Source organism: Hippocampus bargibanti, linkage group LG11 (assembly GCF_051943395.1).
Source record: "Hippocampus bargibanti isolate YZ-2025 linkage group LG11, ASM5194339v1, whole genome shotgun sequence".
Taxonomy (NCBI): Eukaryota; Metazoa; Chordata; class Actinopteri; order Syngnathiformes; family Syngnathidae; genus Hippocampus; species Hippocampus bargibanti.
The window spans coordinates 19462979-19483332 of NC_142744.1; the positions used below are offsets into that span (position 1 = coordinate 19462979).

General features: G+C 41.8%; 2 protein-coding genes across 2 annotated transcripts; both read right to left on the reverse strand.

Annotated features, from left to right (window-relative positions):
- Window positions 1–496: 496 nt before the first annotated feature.
- Window positions 497–5036, reverse strand: ube2v2 (ubiquitin-conjugating enzyme E2 variant 2). Its single transcript, XM_089008841.1, has 4 exons — window positions 4921–5036; window positions 2733–2884; window positions 1343–1468; window positions 497–1257 (listed from the first exon to the last, which is right to left on the reverse strand). The coding sequence occupies exons 1-4, from the start codon at window positions 4934–4936 to the stop codon at window positions 1111–1113; spliced, it is 441 nt and encodes a 146-aa protein (XP_088864967.1). The 5' UTR covers window positions 4937–5036; the 3' UTR covers window positions 497–1110.
- Window positions 5037–5952: 916 nt separating this feature from the next.
- Window positions 5953–19945, reverse strand: mcm4 (minichromosome maintenance complex component 4). Its single transcript, XM_089008142.1, has 17 exons — window positions 19899–19945; window positions 18670–18744; window positions 18403–18571; window positions 17714–17852; window positions 16773–16874; window positions 15438–15533; window positions 15256–15351; window positions 14940–15078; window positions 14615–14835; window positions 14417–14537; window positions 13232–13491; window positions 11017–11382; window positions 10804–10931; window positions 10356–10563; window positions 9762–9990; window positions 6431–6564; window positions 5953–6316 (listed from the first exon to the last, which is right to left on the reverse strand). The coding sequence occupies exons 2-17, from the start codon at window positions 18728–18730 to the stop codon at window positions 6221–6223; spliced, it is 2565 nt and encodes an 854-aa protein (XP_088864268.1). The 5' UTR covers window positions 18731–18744; window positions 19899–19945; the 3' UTR covers window positions 5953–6220.
- Window positions 19946–20354: the final 409 nt, after the last annotated feature.

The window sequence follows — 20354 nt, forward strand, 5'->3', positions numbered from 1 at the left end:
TTGTAAAGTGTCCTTGGATGTTTTGAAAGGCGCTTGAAATTAAATGTATTATTATTATTATTATTTCAAGACATGCCGCGCGCATTAGGAACCTTTTGTGAGAAATTCAAAACAAAAGTTGTATCTTGCTTAACATGAAAAAAACAAAGTCTAACATCTTGCAAATCAGAAAAATGGTTCGATCGACATCACCAAATTAACGTTTTTCTATTTTGGGGCCAATCTTTTCCCTTTTATTGAAAATAAACATTGGCTTCAAACATTGCTTCTCGGCCTCCTTGACTACTTCATCATCAGTATCTGTCTATCCCAACTTAAAATGCATGTTACTGCAGAAGTAGGGGGTAGAAAGCCCACAAGAATACAGAGAGAACACACAAACGCCTCAGTTTCCCCAGAGCTGAATTTGAATGCAGAGCTTCTGGGCTGTGAGGTAGCCGTGCTAACCAATTGCCCCACTAACAATAAAACAGAACATGTTAAAAAGCATTCAGGATGGTGTTGGTTTTTCGCAGTAATTTTAATTTCAGGAAGTTCAGACACCTGCCATTTTCACTTAAAGTTAAATGCAAGTTGTTGTTTTTGTTTTCCAGAACAGAACTGGCTTCATCATCCGTTACATGTCAGAGAGAAAAACCGCAAGAACAGAAACACTGGTATTGTGTCAAATACATTATATATTCATATATTTATTTTTAAAAAAATCTCTCACCTCATGACATTACTTGGACACTACAGTCACAGTTCTGTAAGTAGCCACCTGCATGTAGAATGTGGAAAAACAAGGACAAAATTGTCTTCTCGTTGGGCTGTGGTGCATACACAACGTCATCTGTTTTCAGTCATTGGGAAAGCGAAAAAAGTAGCACTCTCGCCGGTACAGCTTCAACATAATAGTCACTTCATTAACTGCTCTTCTTGGCATCTCTTGTGCTGAACTGCAGAGACCTCCTTTTTTTTACCATAATGCCAGAGTCCAATCCTTCTCTTGAATGGTCAATACTGTTGATGTGCAATGTTTCTCTCTTTTGTTTTCTTCTTGTTTTCTGTTGAAAGTGATATTTATAAAGAGGCTTTTTAAGACAGAGGCGTCAAAACAATCCATGGAGATTAAGTACTGTAGCTTTGTCCTTCTGGTGGCTGTGGAAGCTTCATATTTTCTTTGGACATCATCAGACGTCTTAATTCTTGAAGTATAATTTTTATGTTATAAGAATTCTGCCATTTGGCCAATACTGGTATGCTACGCGAGTCCACCTGCGGGCGGGACACACAGAAGTAGTTGACAGTGGACACCTTTGAACAGATGCAGCTCAAGGAAGTAGGAGAGGAGCTCGCTTACCGTCCCATTGGAATTATTTATTCCGTTCATGGTGATTTTTGTGACAAATCTAACAACCGGAGCCGTTTCTGGGTACCTGGGTCCGCATTCCACTTTCAGGCTGTATATTCTGTTCTCGTAATTGGTCTGAAAAGACAGGAGCGTCAAAGTGAACCCTTGCATCATTCCAGACCAAGTAAAGTCACTTTCAATCATAAAGTCACTTTATTTACAAGTATTTTTCATATAGTCTTTCTTCCTTTTGGTGGGAATATTCACTGTAGGTGCATTGGTGTGGTTGTTTTTTTAGGGGCAGGGTGAAACTAGTAGACAGTGTGAGTTTTAGTCAAAACTACAGTTTCGTTTGGCCAAAAAAATGCAGATCATTTTAGTCACATGATAGATTTCTGTGAACGTTGCAACCCTCTCAACACACACATGGCCCGGAATAAAAACATAAGCATTAAAAAGTTGACAATGTTATTCTATTATATTGGAATTTACATGGGCGGAGGTTCGGGTATACATAACCCAGAAGCAGATGGAAGAGAAGCTCGCAGTAACTTAAATTCATGCAGCGCCTCTCGAATCAACGCAAGACAGGACAGAACAAAAATGTGTTAGCGTTGCCATTTTCTATCGTCAGACCCAAAACGACGACATGTAAATGACTTTTTACTGACATGCGTTTTACTGTAATCGCGAAAGATTTGAACTTTCTTCACTTATGTCCTTTAGGTTATGGCATCAAAACAAAGAACTGTGATGACTGTGGAGGAGTAGTGAAACGCACGGAAAGCAAAGGAAATGGCAACAAAAATCCTTCTGTATGAACAAGAATACAACAATAATACAGTTACAACTAGCAACATAACTGAATGATACGCAGGCAAACATTCTCATAAGCCAAAGAACTAATGCAACGAAACAATCCAAAATAGACTATTTTCCCCGTGATGGAAAAAAAAGTACAGTATTGGTGTGATTTACAGTAGTGTGTTTTGTTCATTTTTCTGGCTATTCTTGTTGTTTTGCGATTTGAGCTAATTTGTTATATGAACCATTTTTGGACAGCATATTATTTCATTTTATTGCTTATGCAGTTTGACATTCATTTTGTCAACATAATTGCTGGATATTTAGTTTTCACTTTTGTCTTTCACATTTTCGGCGCACAGCTTGAACTGGGCTGATTGTGTTTCCGCATTTTAATGTTTTCACACTGCTCAATAAATGGCTGAAAAATGCATTGGCAACTGTGACCCCATCTCGGGAGATTTCAGGAAGCGTATTATAAAAACCTTATAAAAGGGCTTTCAAAATGTTGTCGATATAGCAGGGATGTTAACAATGAAACGCAATACTCTATCAAGTGGATGCCGTTGGCTCCCAAGGAGAAGCGCCTCCTTACTCTGGCTGGCCCAATGATCATAGCGGTCCACTGCGAGAGAGTCATGTCATCGTCATTTTCCAAGCCCCAGCTCACTGTGCCATCACCTTCACCTTTCTGGCCCTCCTCAAGTTCCTCCAACAAGCGGAAATTGCGTGGGACCTTAATGACTCCTGCAACAACCAACAATGTACAGTATTTGATTAGAAACAAACACAAACTTTTACTTTTAAATCAGCAAAAATGTTTGCAACATGCAACACCTCTGTAAAATGTTAGACACATCTTTGCTCTTATACCCCATCCCAGACGATTTTAAACAGATTCCAACTGCTTTAAAAGGGTTCCCAACATGAATAAAAACATCTCTCAGAAATGATGTTACATATCAAAATACGTACAGTACATTAACACCCATTTTGTATTACTTCCCTTGTTAGGAGTGGCCTGGGCGCCACCATGTGACATTGTTGAGCACAAATATATGTACAGTAATCTGAAGAACACCTTGATCGAAATACGTAATTGTACTTTTTCAATGTGTTGTTTTGAGGTAGCTATCCCTGCCTCATACAAATGGGACACTGTTTCCCATACTCCTGGACCAAATGTTGAATACAGGAACTGCGTGGGAGTGGCAAAAGATCAGTGGTAAGATTGGTCATCTCCCAACCCAGATGTTGGGGGTTCAATTCCTGGCCAATTCAACCTTGTCAAGGTGTTTTTGAGCAAGATTCCGGATACAAGTGCTCAAAAAGTGTTTCCTTCAAAGGATGTCCAGGCTTTTCCTTTGTGAAATGGAAGGAAGCTCAGTGATCTGGAGTGGACGGAGAGTCCAGACGCGACTTCTCCACGTTAGCAGGAGCCAAGTGAGGCCATTTCGGCATCTGATTAGGATGCCACCTGCACAACTCCCTGGTGAGGTGTTTTGGGTGTGTCCCACCAGCTGGAGGTTATGTTTCCCATCTGTCCTGGGAATGCCTTAGAATCATTTCCTAAAAGAGTTGGAATATGTGGCTATGGAGAAGGAAGTGTGCTTCCCTGCTAAAGATGCTGCCACTGCGATCATATCCCGGATAAGTGGTAGAAAACGACATGGTAGGCTGGAGTTTTTCAGCAAATAACTGAAAAGAGCAAAATCTGAAAAATCTGAAAAGCAGTTACAGTTTGGTACCGGTATCATTTACGCAAACCTAGCGGTGGTTTTACGTTGATTTGTTGTATATTTACGGCACAAAGAGGTCATGACTTTCCAACTGCATTATCACAAGGTCGCTATAGCGACCACAGCATTAACGAGCTCAGTTATATTTTGGGCGTACTCCATAGCTATTTTCACCCCATGTTATTAACCCATATGAAACATAACACCTGGCAATGCTAAACAAAAAGTTGCTTTACGAGGAAGCTTTTATTCTTCCTTGCACAGAATAAAACGCAAACGTTCTTTACCATTGTGTATTTTAAAAGACGTCGTTTAAAAATGATTACAAAGCAACTTCGAGGCAACCTCTCATCCTCGCTAAATTGCTATTTGCTGAAAAAAAAGCATAGCAATGTCAGATGGCTAAGTTTGTCCACAATCATTCAAAACTACAAAAATGCAGTGTAGCATCTCAAAAGTCGTGGCGACGTGTAATAAAGCAAAAGGAAAGCGTTGTCAATGGAAATGCTAGTACAGTACGTGTATATGCAGCGAGCGTCACCTGACATTGATAAAAAATGTCGCACAGATTGCGGGGTACGCCAACAGCGGAAGAACGTGGAGTCGATTGTGAACACAGGCAACACGTTATTGCAGTTAATCAAGAGCCACACACACGCTTTATTATTGCATCTGAGCTAACCCCACTTATTAGCATCCAGACGACAGTCAGTTCACGGACGTCGCTCGGTCACATGTTCGCATCGATCCGTTAATATTTGGCATTTGGTATTGAGTATGTAAAAAGCAAATGACGAGTTCAGACAACGTCATGCCCTTGCACATTTGTCCGTTTTCTTAGCGAGACGCACGCGTCTAAGCACAACGCCCCGGCTAGCCCCACGAGCTACACGCGTTACATGACGCTTTTCACCAATGCATTTTTTTTTTATCACGCATCTCACGACCGGCAGGGCGAAAGAAAAGCGTGGCAGCCCGCTCGTGCTCGCGCGCAATATTTCGATGTGTATGGTGGCTATATCTTCGTTTGTTTGGCACACAGACCTGAGGAGGCCGCCATCTTCTTCAACCGAGTCAAGTTACGCAGATAAGTGTGACGTCACTGCACGGTGAGCAAGCAAGGACCACCGGCGACACGCCCTCTTCCCCCTCCAATCCCGCCTTGATGGAGGTTAACCATGACAGTGGAACCACGGTTCTCGACCACAATCCGTTCCAGAACCCTGTTCGAAAAGCGATTTGTTCAAACACCAAAATCATTTTTCCCATTACAAGTACAATGAGACCTCAACTTACGAACTTAATTGGTTCCCAGACAGAGTGTGTAAGGCTAAAAGTGTGTATCTCAAAAAAATTCCCATAGGAAACCATTAAAATGGGAATAATCCGACCAACACACAAAGAGCAATGTATATCTCAGAAAATGTTAAGCAAAATGGCAAAGACACAAATAACAAACATAAATGTAACCCAGGCTTTCACTTGTAGCAGCTTTGCTACTTGCACTGACTTTCTTTGGAGGCATGATTAGGGGCTAAAACACTTCGTACACCTATATTAAACACCTACGTACACCTATATTTCCCCGAGCGAGTAAGATTGGACGGATTGCCCCGCTCACCCACTCGCGGTGCTTAGTTTTGTCACTTTTTGTTCAGCCAGTTTTTTCCGGGTCCGCGTTATCTCGGACCCGCGCCTTTTGTTAATAAATCATATGCCACCACCAACGTCTCTGTCACCTGCTTAGCGATCCTCCCCAACAATTAACGTTCCGACTCGTCAGCTGCCACTGTCGACATCGGAACGTGACACAGTTGGTCACGAAGAGAGCGATCTACACCCGTACGCCGCTCAGCATCCCACCCTCGCGTGCGTACGCACTCACGCGTCGTACCGGCGTTCGGACTCCGATTTTTAAAATAATTTTTGTCACTACCATGAAATAAACCTTCACATCATCAAACTACATTTTTCCAGTCCAACAAATATTTTTGCAGCATTCAGTCACAACATCCCATAGACAGTCAGAATTTGACCTGTAGCTAATTGATCTTTCCACAAAAATATCACAGTGATCAGCTTTTGTCTGCTTTAATACAAACAAACCAGAGCACAAATACACACAAATACGACAGTAAATGCTTGTAAATTGTAGTGCAATCATTAATAACCAGGCACTAGCTGTTTTTTTTCTCTAAACAAAGTGTCAAAAAAGTGAACTTACACCAAATCTTGAATCCCGAAAAGCATGTTTCCGTAAAACAAATCTTATGAGTATCTTTTTTTTTTACAGCACAAAAAGAAAACATGTCAAATCAAAGTGTACATAGAGTTAGGTGGCATTTCAGGCGAGGAGTCGTACAGTCTTTCCGGTGACCGTCAGATAATCCTCGTCCGCAAGGGCCCGCAACGCCTCATCGAATAACTCCCTGGTCACGGCCTGGGAGGAAGTAAAACAACATACCGGTAGGTCATATCCTGGAGATTTAACTAACCATTAAAAAAAGGATTGATTGACGGATGGATAGAGAAATAAAAATATATATGTATTTACAGTTTCCGACTGGCCTCGGAGGTCATCGAGCAGCTGCTGGTACTTGATGGCGTGCAACTTCCCCTTGGCTTGGATCAGCTTCTTGAGGGCCATTGCCACCTCCTCCTTACGTTTACGGGCTGTGGCACTCATACCTGATAGCGGAAAATCACTATTAGGAACACTGGAACATCCAGTGTCAACTTTATTTCCATTCACTGGATGGGAAGCTCAGAGCTGGTAATCAACTTTTTCCTTCAGCAAAGAAATGAGTGGAATATTCTGTGAGATTAAATTCCTGCTTTTTGTTCCCATGGACCGGGCATTGACCAAAAAGACTGTCCAACAGCAAATCTTATTTTGATTATATTTTAGTCACTGGAAACAAAAACAACAATTTCTCACAGAGAAGGTTTCTGCGAGATTTTCATTTTTACATTTTGTTTGACTCTTAAAAGCTTCCGCAATATGGATTTTACGATACATTGTAATTTACAGCTTTCAAGTTTCAGAAAAAAATCATCTGTTGCCAAAGCTAACCCTTAATTCATAAATGTTAGCATAGAAGATAGCTATAGAAAAATCTGAATTGTGTGTGTGTGTGTGTGTGTGTGTGTGTTTACTGTGTGTTTTTGTTAAATTGTGACACTTTTAAGATGCTATTGTTCCCATTAAATTTGGACATCATGACTCAATGCTTTTGTACCATTAGTTTTATTTTCAGTAGGCTTCTGCCTCCAGTTTTTTTCCCCTCAAATTTCATTGACAGCACTCAGTCAGAGCCAATATCAGGGATGCATCTGGGCAATTTAAAAAGGAGGCCAGTTGGCCCCCTTGTGTCTGAGAACGGGGCCAAATTCTACAATTGATTTAACGAGATTGAAACCAAAATACATTCATTGGAGCATGATATTTCTAAATTGCAAATAAAAAAAACATTTGGCTAAAATTTTGTAACATTTTTTTCTAATATATAAACAATTTTAATTCAAGTCAAATAATTTATTAATGCATACAATAAGCAAACTTTCCATTTTCTTTAGTTACTACACAATCCCGTACTATTTTGATATTCGACAGTATTACAGAAAAGAGAGAGAACAGACTTAGCACAATATTTCTGACTAGTGTCTACTTTCACAAATGTCTTTGCTTTTAAAATTACTAACGTGCTGCGCCAGCTCTGAAGTCACTCCCATTAGCCTCTAAATTCGAATCATTAACGGCAGTGTGCTTCAGCGAATTGTCACTAGCCTCCGTTGTTTCTGAAAAAAATATGTTTGCTGCTTGTTTTTAAGGTATTTTACAGTTTTACTCCTGTTCTCTCGCTCCATATTGCAACCAACTATGTCGATGTGGTTCGATGTAAATACTGCAATGCACCATGGGTAAATGAATATTTGCTTATCTCTTTCGGCAGTTTCCGGCGGATCACGACGAAAGTTAAAACCTCTGAAGGAAAACAAATAGTTTTCAATTGATGTTTAACTAAATTTGTTTCTTTAGCTATTTTAACAGAAGTACGTCATACGTGGCGCGGATTATGTAGCAATATGCGCCAATCGTAATAGACGTGCGCTGGTGCTGGCGCAGTGGAGTTACAAAGTTGCTCCAGCGGCTGTCAAAATGCGTAAATGGCGCAAGAGCAAGCTATGTATTGGCTTGCTAGCTAGCTTTCTATCTATTTGTCTTACTATTCTATTTGAGTTACATCCGGGTTGAGTGTACGCTGGCGCGTATGACACAGAAAAACATATCCTGTGACTGCAAAGTGACGCTTAGAAAGGCGCTTATAAATGAAATGTATTATTATTATTATTATTAAGGATGCGGCCCAGATGCATACCTGCAATATTGACCAACTATGTCAATAAATTTAATTTAGGATATCATTTTTTAATTAATTCGATTGAAACTTGTATACACGTTTTCCACTTGCTTTTATTCATTTTGAAATAGTTAAAACCAACACTCAAGATTTAATCTGAACAGAACATTTAGATATTTTATTCAATGACTGCTTCTTATAAAAAATACAGTTATGCTTCAACTTGCTAATTTTTGTTCTCTGGCTCGATGAGCTTCTCAGCAGTAGCAGATATCGACCACAATTTTCTGAACTAATCATTTTGATTTACTCCACATGTTTGAGTTGTTTTAGTCGGAAGCACCCAAGTAGAGATTCGCTGCAGGAGCAATGAGAGCTTGTTGCGCAAGATCACGATTGGTCAGCTTGCATCTGCTTTTTGCAATTGTTGAGAAAGAGAATGTTTTATCGTATGACAGTGATTTTGACAAGCGTTCACAATTAGAATTAACACTGAAAAATGAAGCACAAGAGCAGGTGTCGGGAACATATGGCTCGCAAGCCATATATGGCTCTTTTGATGATTACATCTGGCTCGCCGATAAAACTAAATGCATGTTCCCGCTTTTCGCTGTTCATTTCCTGTTTGGGCGACAGTGGGCGAAAAGTGCAATTTTGATTGAATGACCTACGGCCGTTGATTTCGTAACAGGTAACCGCCCCCTTTTAAATAAGCCCGACGAGTAAAAAAACTGTGAAGAGAAAAAGAATTCTGCCGAGATTCTAATTTGCAATGAAACAATCCCATGAATGAAACAGTTGAATATCAGTGGCACTTTGACAACCCCACGCTAACGTTAGCATTAATATACTTCTGTGACAGAGAGCAGAAAGCAAGCGTGCAAGCTAATGAGTGGTGTGCAGTCGAGCTAGCAGTAACTTCGCCTATGGACTTGGCAAGTTGACTTTCATTCCGATGGTTGGCTGGATTTTTTTTCAACAATCACGAGGAACGGAAAACTATTCATATTAATTTAAAGCAGATTCTTTACTTACACACAGTGTAGGTGTTCAAATACCTGACATGTTTCGGCGTCTACTTCCGCCTTCGTCAGAGTGTATTCATATTAATGGTGAGTAATTATCACAAAGTTATTTTAAATAATATATTCTGACATATTGTTGAAATTGTGCATGTTTGTGTGCGTGCATCTCACTGAAAAACATTTCAAAATATTTTACTTTTATGGTTCTCTTAGTCAAAAAGGTTTCCGACCCCTGCACTAGAGAAATGTTCATCCCAAATGCCTCCTCAATTAGCATGAAAGCTAACAACGGAATACAGTAAAGTCTCGTTATATCGATATTCAAGGGAGTCCGAAAAAATATCGATATAACCGGGACTATCGATATATCCGACCCTGTTTGCATGTAATTTTCTCCGTGCGTGCATAGAAATAGTATCGATATAACCGGGACTATCGATATATCCGATATCGATATAACGAGACTTTACTGTAGTTCAAAAGTGTTGTCACTGCCTACCAGTAGTGAGGATGGAGATGTCCACAAATCCCGTCCTCGGGTCGGTGGCCGATTGCTTGAGGGCCTCCCTGTGCAGCCTCTTGGCCTCCTCCACGTCAATGGTCTCCACCTTCTCAGAGAAGCGCACCTTGGCGTGAGCCTCTGCCAAGCGGATCAGAGACTCCAGCTGTCGGGGGTAAGCTGACACCATTCCCCTGCCACTGCCTATCTTCCTCATGTCCACATAGGCCTGAGAAACACCGTACGACAATTGATTTTACCATAAAGGGGAAGTCATAAATTGTCTTGACAATTATATCTCCATCCAGGCTCACAAATGTAAACGACATTGTGATTAATAATGTGTTTGCATAGAATAAATTAAGAAGCAATATCCACCCATTTTGATGCATCGCAGGGTGAGGCCATTTTGTCACTTGCTTTCTAAAAATGACATTACAGTTGCCCAGAGCTTTACGGCTCATGTATCAACCAATCACGGCTCAAATCGCAGACATTATTGACCGAACTCAGATAACGGGTGAGTTGTGATTGGTCCGGAAACAGCATTGCGAGCAGAATGCTGGGCACAACAAAATGGCGGGACTCTTGTACCTCAATGAGTGCCTGGCTGGCTTCTTTGTTAAGTCGCGGGGCGATGTACGTGCGGGCATACGCGATGTAGTCCTTAAGCACTGCCATGTCCAGGTACTCCTCTTCCATCTGCTCCTCACTCTGGTAGTAGAGTGACACCAAGTGGTGGGCTAGCCGACGGTCGTAGGCCTCATCCTGAGGGTCCAGCATCAGGAAAATCAAGTCAAATCTGGCAGGAAAAAAGGTCAGTGATTTTCAGGTGCATTTACATATTTTGGTCATCTTTTTTTGTTGTTGTTTTTTATTTTTCTTGTTTTTAACTTTCACTGGTCGAGGTGGGACGGTCATTCGGAGCAGGTGTCCAAAAAGAGCAGTATGTATGTGTGTGTGTGTGTGTATATATATATATATATAGGAATTTGATGTCGATATGATGGCGCTTGTTAGCATTGTGGCAAGCAATACCAACCTGGAAAGCAGCGTGTGGGGCAGCTGAATGTTCTCGATGGTGGTCTTTTTGGGGTTCCACTGCGACTCTACAGGATTAGCGGCAGCTAAGACGGCAGTGCGGGCATTCAGCTGGCAAATTATTCCCGCCTGTGCCCCAAAAAAAGAGAAACGCGTGATCCTCGGAAAGGAGGTTTCTACACCCGTGACTCATACGGCATCGAGGTGGGCGTACCTTGGCGATGGAAAGCGTCTGCTGCTCCATGACCTCGTGGAGCACGGAGCGCGTGCTGTCGCTCATCTTGTCAAACTCGTCGATGCAGCAGATGCCGTTGTCGCTCAGCACCAACGCGCCAGTCTGCAGCACCAGCTGACGCGTCTCAGGGTCTTTCATCACGTAAGCGGTAAGGCCCACGGCACTGGAGCCCTTCCCGGACGTGTACTGCCCACGAGGCACCAGGTTGTACACGTACTGCAGCAGCTGAGACTTGCTGGTGCCCGGGTCCCCGCACAGCAGGATGTTGATCTCAGCGCGGAAGTTGCCGCGGCCCGTCTGGCTGAAGTCCTTGCGAGAGCCACCGAAGAGCTGCAGAAGAATGCCCTGGAAGGAGAAATAAAAATAAAGGTGTAAAAAAAATGGCCGCCCACCACGATGTACAACGCAAGTATGATAGATTTACAAACATGATCATTCAATACAGTATAAACATGTCAATTACATGTATGCAGTGATATGGTTTGACCTCTCCTTTTTCATCTAGAACTGCTTCATACAACAAAGACGGAGAAGAAAGTGTTTTAAGATTGAATGACTGTCTTTTGTGTTGTGTTACATTATTTGTTATTTATTTTTGTTGTTGTTTTGACTTAAAATGGTGCAGCAGGAATGGCTGCCTTTGCAGCAGCTCCTGTATTTTGTTTTTTCTACTTCTTTCTTTCCTTTCCTCCTCCTTTCATAACTTTGCTCCTGTGAAATGTAAATTTCTCCACTGCTAGACTAATAAAGGCAAATTCAATCCAATCCAAGAAAAAAAGACATTTCACCTCTGAAAACATTCAGTCAGCAAATGAAATGTTCCATATCAAAGTCAATGTCAGTCAGCTTTATTGTCAAATATGCTAATATGCATGACATACAGCACAGATGAAATTACTGTCCTCTTGGACCCAGCGTGCAAGGCACTAATGACTTAAACATAATAAACATGAAAACGCCAATTTGCTGGGAGAGGAGGAAACCTTTTCATCGATGGACAGTGCCATGGTGGCTGGCGGAGTAGTTTTTCACACCCCCTTTGAGTGCAGACGTGGTTTGCTCTCGAGTGGAGTACTTTTGCAATTATGGGACCGAAAAGACCCCACCACAGGCAAGTGTTAAGCCGAAGAGGACACAAAAGAAAATTATGGTCGAGCAGAAGGAGATCATTGAAAAACACAAACGAGGTGTGCGTTTGTGTGACTTAGCGTCCCAGTACCAGTACGCTAAGTCGACCATTGCTACGTGTGACTAAGGGTGTTTCTGTGTTGTCTAAGCAACGGTCTCAGGGAATAGAAGAGGTTGAAAAACGTCTGTTGATTTGGATTCACGAAAAGCAGCGAGCAGGGGACCGTGTGCGTGACGGTATTATCGCTGAGAAAGCCCGGCAACGCCACTCGCATATCATCAAGAGGCAATTACATTAATGACCATCACGAAGGTAAATAAAACAACTTTATTATATAGTACAGTTTATGTCTTTAATTACAATACAAAAGCACATTTTTATACATAAAATAAGGTGTATTTTTTGTAGTTCTAAGGCTTATTTAGTAGGAAATTATGTTTTATGGGAACCTGCGAACAGATTATTTTCATTTTTAATTGTTTCTTATGGGAAATAAATGTTTGGCAGATGACTTTCTGGGTACCAATTAAGTTCATGAGCTGAGGTCTCACTGTATTTTGGCCAGGAAATTTTCAATAATTTTGTTGCCATTGCGTATGATTATCAAAATGAGTGACTTTCTCAATCTGGGCTGGGCCAATTTCAGCTTTCACAGACAGCGAGATTTGGTTCTGTTTACCACACATGATTTCAGACGATGTGCTCAGGACTGCGCCATGCCTGTGCAAGTACAATAATGTACGAGGAAGAGGAAATGGGGTACGCTGAAAAGCGGTTCAAATCTATGCAGTTATTTTTTGGTTGCTGCAATGCCTTGTTGGTTGAGGAAAGGATATTTCAATTGGATTCGAACATTCAAATATATTCTTTTCGTACATTGGCTCAATAAAAGAAGCACCTTTTATCATTTAAAATGTTGCTTTTGTCATCCGTTTGGGATGCAAGCACGCCTCCTCACATAACACTGATGGAGAAATGTGCCTGCCTGCAGCTTTGAAGGTGATATAAGGGATGTTAGTAAGAGGACAAGAGTATTTACTGTAAATTTACAGTCCTCTGAAATACCTTTTTGATGTCCTCATGCTCGTAAATGCTGGGCGCCAGAGCGGAAGCGAGCCGCTCGTAGACGTCAGGCTTGGCCGAAAGCTCCTTCAGGGCCTGTACGCGGTCCTCTGTGAACAGCTTTTGCTCGGCCTCGTCATCAAGGCCGTGCAGACGCTTCTCATCCGTCTTGCGAAAGTGGATGGCGTCAATGTGCGTCTTGTACACGGCCTTGACGTTGCTCTGTATGGGGTTGACGCGCATGGGCACCGCCCGGTAGATTCCTGTGACAACAAAGTGGCGTTAGCGATTGCTTTGGTCATATTAGCAGAGATGAGTGTGACAAAAAAAGTCAGGAAAAAAAAGTGAGGGGGTACATGCACACGCATGTATACACACATATATATATATATATATATATATATATACACACACACACACACACACACACACACACACACACACACACACACATACACACACACACACACATACATACATACATACATACATATATATATATATATATATATATATATATATATACACACACACACACACACACACACGCACACACACACACACACACACACACACACACACACATATATATACGGACACACACATATGTATATACACACACACATACACACAAACACACCTATACCTACACCTACATGTATTACATTGCAGATGTACATTACTTTGTTTTTCATTTGGTAGCCTATCTTTTGGATGCACTCATTTTTGCCTTAAAGTGTTTATCGGTTTAAAAAAAAGTTTGATGAAAAACAAAGTAATGTAGTTTATTCCATACATTGTAAGAATGAAAATTGTAAAGAGCAACACATTGGGGAGACTAAACAAATTCTCAAAAAAAGACTATCAACATCGCAGGGATAATACTAGTGGGCCTCAATCGGCAGTACATTTGCACCTAAAAGCTAGCAACCACTCATTTGACGACAATGAGGTTAAAATCTTAGGGAAAGAACATAGATGGTTTGAAAGGGGAGTAAAAGAAGCGATTTTCATAACAGCAAAATCCTTCACTAAACCGCCTTTTACTAAACGGGTGCTTTTTTTTTCTTTAGAATTTCAGAATAATCCATCTCTGATAGAAGATAATATACGTCAATCAAATTCACCCATTGCAGATGATCACTATTGAGTGGAAATGAGGCCTCATACTGTGGCGTGACATCTCACCGGTTATGTTGACTCTGTCTCCGGGCTGCACTTTGTCCACCAGGTCGTTGTGAGCGTACACAACTGTGGTGTGCGGAGTCTGGCCTGCTGGCATGTCTTCGGGCGACTCTTGAATTTTGATCTGTTTTCAAACAAAAGTGACAGATGCCGTGACCTCGCCCGATGTAAACAGATCCGCCCCAGCGCTCGGCAACTAACCATCTGCTTGTCGGAGAAGACCGAGCGGTTGTGGATTAGCGCCAGGCTGTGGGTGGTGTTGCAGTGGCGGCACACAGCCGGCTCGGCGATGCGCCCGCGGTCCACCTCCACGCGCGTGCTGAAGGCACACACCTGGCACTGGAAGAATCCCTCCTGCATTTCTGGAATGAGCTGTGAGGTGCGGATCACCATTCCGCCGATGGTGATCAGCTGGTCGATATCTGCAGCACCGCAACAGAAGGCGCCATTAACCTCACCGATTCCATTCCAAATGTGCGGCGTGTTACATGCGTCAGAACCGAGGCACCCTGCAGGTCCCACTCACCTTCTGGGTTCAGGCTCCTCATGTTACGGGTCTTTACGGCACTGTAGGGACGCACCTGGATCTGATATTCCAGGCTGGAATCTGGGAAACGCTCAAAGAAGAGCTCGTTGACGGCCATGTCAAAGGTGGGAATGACTTCCTGGCAAAAACGGAGAAATCACGACCGGAATTCACATTTCACGTGAATATTTTGTCCCCTCATAAATAGCCGTAGTGTTGTACAAAGCTTTCTTGTGATCTTTCCAAGCAAACGACCCAAATGAAGTGCAACTTTATTGTCAAAACACTTGCTAAACAGACAGCAGAGGAGCCAAACCTGTGGGTAGCTGATGAGCTGCCTGTAAAGTTCCGTGTCGAAAGCTTGCACATGACCGCAATTGACGTTGAGCACGGGGTCACCAACTACGCTGATCTGAAGACGGAACAGGCAAAAGAAATAAATACATCTGAGAGCCATACTTTCGAACCATAAAAATAAAGAGGAGTGCAAGTTTTTACCTCCTCCAGTTTCTGCATGTAGATAGGCTCATTGAGGTCCAGGCCGGCGTTTTCGTCCTCATTGGAATTGGGGTCAACAAACCTTTGGAGGAACCTCTGAAGGCAAAGCAGAAGATGACGACATTTGGCCGAACCCAAATCTTATTCAAAGCCTTCATCAGACTTCCCTCCCCCAGCTAAAAATAACCCGATAGAGCGTTTTCCCCTTAAGGACAGAGTGCTACCACGGAGTCCCTCAAGGGATGGTCTTAAGGCACCTTTTATTCAGTCAATATGCGCTATCCTTGGGTCACAACCATTGTGGGCTATTGTGGTTCTGCAGATGATACACTGCCAGATCAACCAATGTCCCCACTTTCCCAATAAACAACAGTTCAAATAAGGTGTCAGCATTTTGCTGCACGCAAATGAGATAAGCCCTCAAAAAAACTGGGGATATATATACATATATAAATAAAATCTTCCAAAATCATGTTCTTGTGATACATATACATATACATATATATATATATATATATATATATATATATATATATATATATATATATATATATATTATATTTATCGTCGTTTTTAGAATTTTTTTCTACTAATTCGTCAAATTCTTCTGTTATTTTTAAGTATCAGACTCAGAATGAATGTCTTTAATAGTCCCACAATGGGGAAATTTGCAATCTACAGCAGCAAAATTGAAAGGGGTGGGGGAGTCAAAAGATAAAACGTCAAGAGACTGAAATGTACAACTGCACAAAAAAAAATGTTTCAGAAAAAGAACCGTACATAGTGCAAAGTATAAAAATACAGAATAAAAAAGCATATTTGATATATATGTATTGACTCGACATAAGGTGGTTATGCTATTTACAATGTATGAGTCCAGGTGTTTTTTTGCATATCCAAAAAAAAGTTACTTTGTGTACGAAATGTGCCTAATAGATATTCTCATCAATAGATATTCTAATCAACAATAATAAAACATTTTAAAATAGATTAACTGTAGATGAAAAGGAAATGAACTCACCCAAAAACAAATCTGGCAAAACTAAAGGTGTAAATAAATACATTACAAGGTTTAGTTGGCCGAAGCCACAGGTGTCAAACTCGAGTCTTTTTGAGGGATGTTATATTGCAGGTGTGTTGGAGCAGGGCGAGATTGAAATCATGAGGGGCCATCAACAACTGAAGTTTGATACCTATGGTCCAATTGGACTGCTCCCTGAACGTAGTTAGTATAAATGAGGGCTACATGTTACAGAGTCAAGTCCCAAAATATGCCACCTCGGGGTAATTGTCACTCGAGGAAGGGGAAAAAAATGAAGGCAAAACACCACATACCTGAAACTTCTCTTTACATGTGCCCACATTGACATCAGTTCCCCAGATGACCAACCTCTGACCCATGTTGGGATCGCAGGCAACTGCGCCCTCACCGGCCGGCTAGGAACAAACAAGAATAATAATATAATAAAAAAATAAAACATTGTAAGAGCATGTGTGTCTGGATGGCCCTTTAAAGGACAACTGACGTCACTTTTTTGTTTCCTAACTGACATCAGAAAACCGTTTTATAGCATCTAAAATACCCAAAACACGCAGTGTATTTTTATTCAAATGCAAACCACCAATAAAAATGACTTAGTGTCCAAAATCTGCCAAAAATTGAGCTGTGAATTGGGCATTTTCAGAAAGTCCCGCCCCCAGTTCGTGACGTCACGCCAAGACGTCTTGCATTGCTGGAGAATCCAAACAATGGCTTCCGATTCGGATAATATGCTTTCTTGTTACACATCCAGTTATGTATATGATTCAAATAGTTCTGAAGAGGAAAGCATACATGTTTGCAATCGATTAAAGAATTTATTCCGTGTCATTTTGAGGCATCTGGACTGCAATATAGCGTCCCAGAAAAGAGACAGAAAATGGCGACCTCTTGTAGACATGACAGTGTATTGCGTTTCCACAGGCTGATAAATTCCTTATATGGAGCTTGGACGCCCCTTCTGGCGCAACACGAGGTTTTCAGACCAAACAAGCATTGACGTGATAGAAGGACTGCCACAATGTGTCCTTTTTTTTCGATCAGGGGCGTTCCTTCAGTGACGTCACATACGGACTCGTCGCCAACTCAAAAACAAGACTTCCGGAATATTCAGCATGAGTCTTAAAACGTAAAATACAGCTTATTGTAGAAGTAGAAGTCATTTGAAGCCATTTTACAAATTATGGACACAACTTGTCTGTCCGGAGACGTCGGTTGTCCTTTAAGTTGCACTTACAGGCTCAGACTGAAGATCAACTTGAGGGGCCTTTCTCGCAGAGCCCAGATCGGGTCGCTGGCGGGCAGGGGTACCCCGGATACTACTCCGAGGAGTCCCATACATGAGAGGGGAGCTCATGTCCACGTCGTTGGGGGAACTGGTTGAAAAGGATTTTCAGGAAGTTAAAACAAATGTCTCGACATTAAAAAGAAGTACATACTCTTTTCCTTTCGGCTTTTCCCTTCAGGGCTCGCCACGGCGAATCAGTATCTTCCATTGTCAGAGGTTTGTTTTGGCCAAGCTTTTACATGGGAAGCCCTTCCTGACACAACCCTCTGTATTTATCCGGGCTAGGGACCAGCACAATAAGACACTGGCGTGTGTCCCCTTGTGGCTACAGAACAAGCAACTCGATTAACTTAATAAAATGAAGATGCTCAGTAAAAGGCTCCCAAATACAAAATGGTCATCGGCACAGGAGCATTCAAATAAAGTAAAATTAAAGAGGGACATACAGTGGTGTTTAAAATTATTTGCCTGACAAAATGAAATTGTGATGTCAAAACTGTGTTTTGTATTTCCTTGTGTTTTCTCTGAGCAATAGTCAAATTAGTCTGATCAACTGGAACCTTGATATAGATAATTATGCAAAGAATGTAGAAAACAGGCAGGAGGTAAATACTTTTACAAGGCACTGTATGTTGTACAAGTCACCTGAGGGTCGAGGGCTGGAGAGCAGAGAAACATCTTGCGGCGCTGCCGGACTGAGCATATCTGTGGCGGGTGAGGTGGGCATCGGCATCAGTTCTCCTGCGGAGGAGTCGTGGGCTCTGCGCCGCTGAGATGCCGGGGATGAGGCTGGGCCATCGCTGCGGGCTGCAGGTTATAACACAATACAATTACCAGTACTCCTCCTTCAGCCCATACAGAAATTTCACCCGTACTGTATATGTTTAATTACAAGTGCAACATACGTGTGGATGGGTTGGTGCTCCTGCCTCTTTTGCGACCGGGGGTTGACATTGGAGAAGACATTGTCAAGAATTTATCTAAATAAGGAGGAACATTTTCATTGATATAAGTCTGTATCATACATCCATCCATTTTCCAGACCGCTTCATCCTCATTACGGTCGCGCGGTGCTGGAGCCTATCCTACCAATGTTCAGGCACAAGGCAGGGGAAACCCTGACTTGGTTGCCAGCCAATCAGAGGGCACACAGACCAAACAACAATTCACTCTCACACTCACAGCAAGGGACAGTCTTTGGGTGTTCAATCAGCCTGCCATGCATGTTTTTTGTTTTGTTTTGAATGTGCGAGGAAACCGGTGGACCGGGAGAAAACCCACACCCAAGGAGAACAAACTCCACACAAGGAGGCCGGACCGTCTTGAACTTACGACCTCTGAACTGCTAACCACTGGACTACCGGGCCCGCCCTTCAGCACGTTATAATGAATGTAATTAATTCTATCTACATTTTTGTTCATTGTGATCAAGGGGAGGATACGTTCAAAGCCACTAGCTACGGGGTTCGCAAATTTGTGAGAAGAAGTCTGTAATGAAAACAAATACTATATTTATATTTATATGTACAGTTTTTTATGAAACGGTTTTGCACATTTACAGTTGACATTTTTATTTTGCTATGCTTAGAATATCTTGTTTTCTGTCCTTTCACCCCCCCACCCTTTTTCAAATTGCTGCTGTGGACTGCAAATTTTCCCATTGTGGGGCGAATAAAGGTTTTCTGATTCAAAGCTTAAACAAACTTCTCTAGGAAAAACAGATCCCCCCCAAAAAAATGTACATGAGAAAAATAAACGAAGATCCTCTGGATATCCAAAATAACTGAAATAAATAAATAAATACATCTTACTGTTGATATATTTCACCATGAATTTTAATGACCAGGATTATACTCATTAAAGTTGATGAAACATTAACCCAGAAGGATGCACTAGGGGGTTTCGATGGAAGCCTTCATATCGGTCTGCAACATTTGCACCATTACATAGAGGGCCCCGGAGCAAACAATAAGCCGACAACGAGCTTCGGTGTTACAAAAAATAGGGAAACAACAATAGCAGGGCGTTCATGGCAAGTATGGAGTTTGAAGTTTGTCGACTGAGATCCCGATCCGAATTAACATTTACAGAGTGCTTAATCGCATAAAAGTGAAGCAAAAGACACTTGTCTTACCTCTTTCCGCCTACACGACTGCAGATTGCTGTGGCGCGAAACTCTGTGTGACGTAATTTTCGCGGGTACTTTGATCCAATGGTAAACCAGAATCTGTTTCTCGCTTCCGGTTGGAACTTCCACTTTTGTGGGTAAATTTCAAATATAATGTTTGTCCATTTCAGCGTCAAATAGGGTTTTAACCCTCCTGTTTGTACGAGAAGGAAAGTACATGGCTACAGATTAGCTCGTATTTGGTTTTATTTAATCAAATGGTTCTTATATGTTATTCGACGAGTTTGGTGCACGACACCGTCTTATTTGGTTTCGTCCATACCGTTCATTTTTTGGTAAAAGGTCATCTCTTACGAAGTCTGAGAATTTCAATCCAAACTCCAAACATTTTTCCCCATCACAATTATTTAAAAAGAATGAGTCGTGTCTTATCGATTACCACAACTTTCCCGTTTACAATAT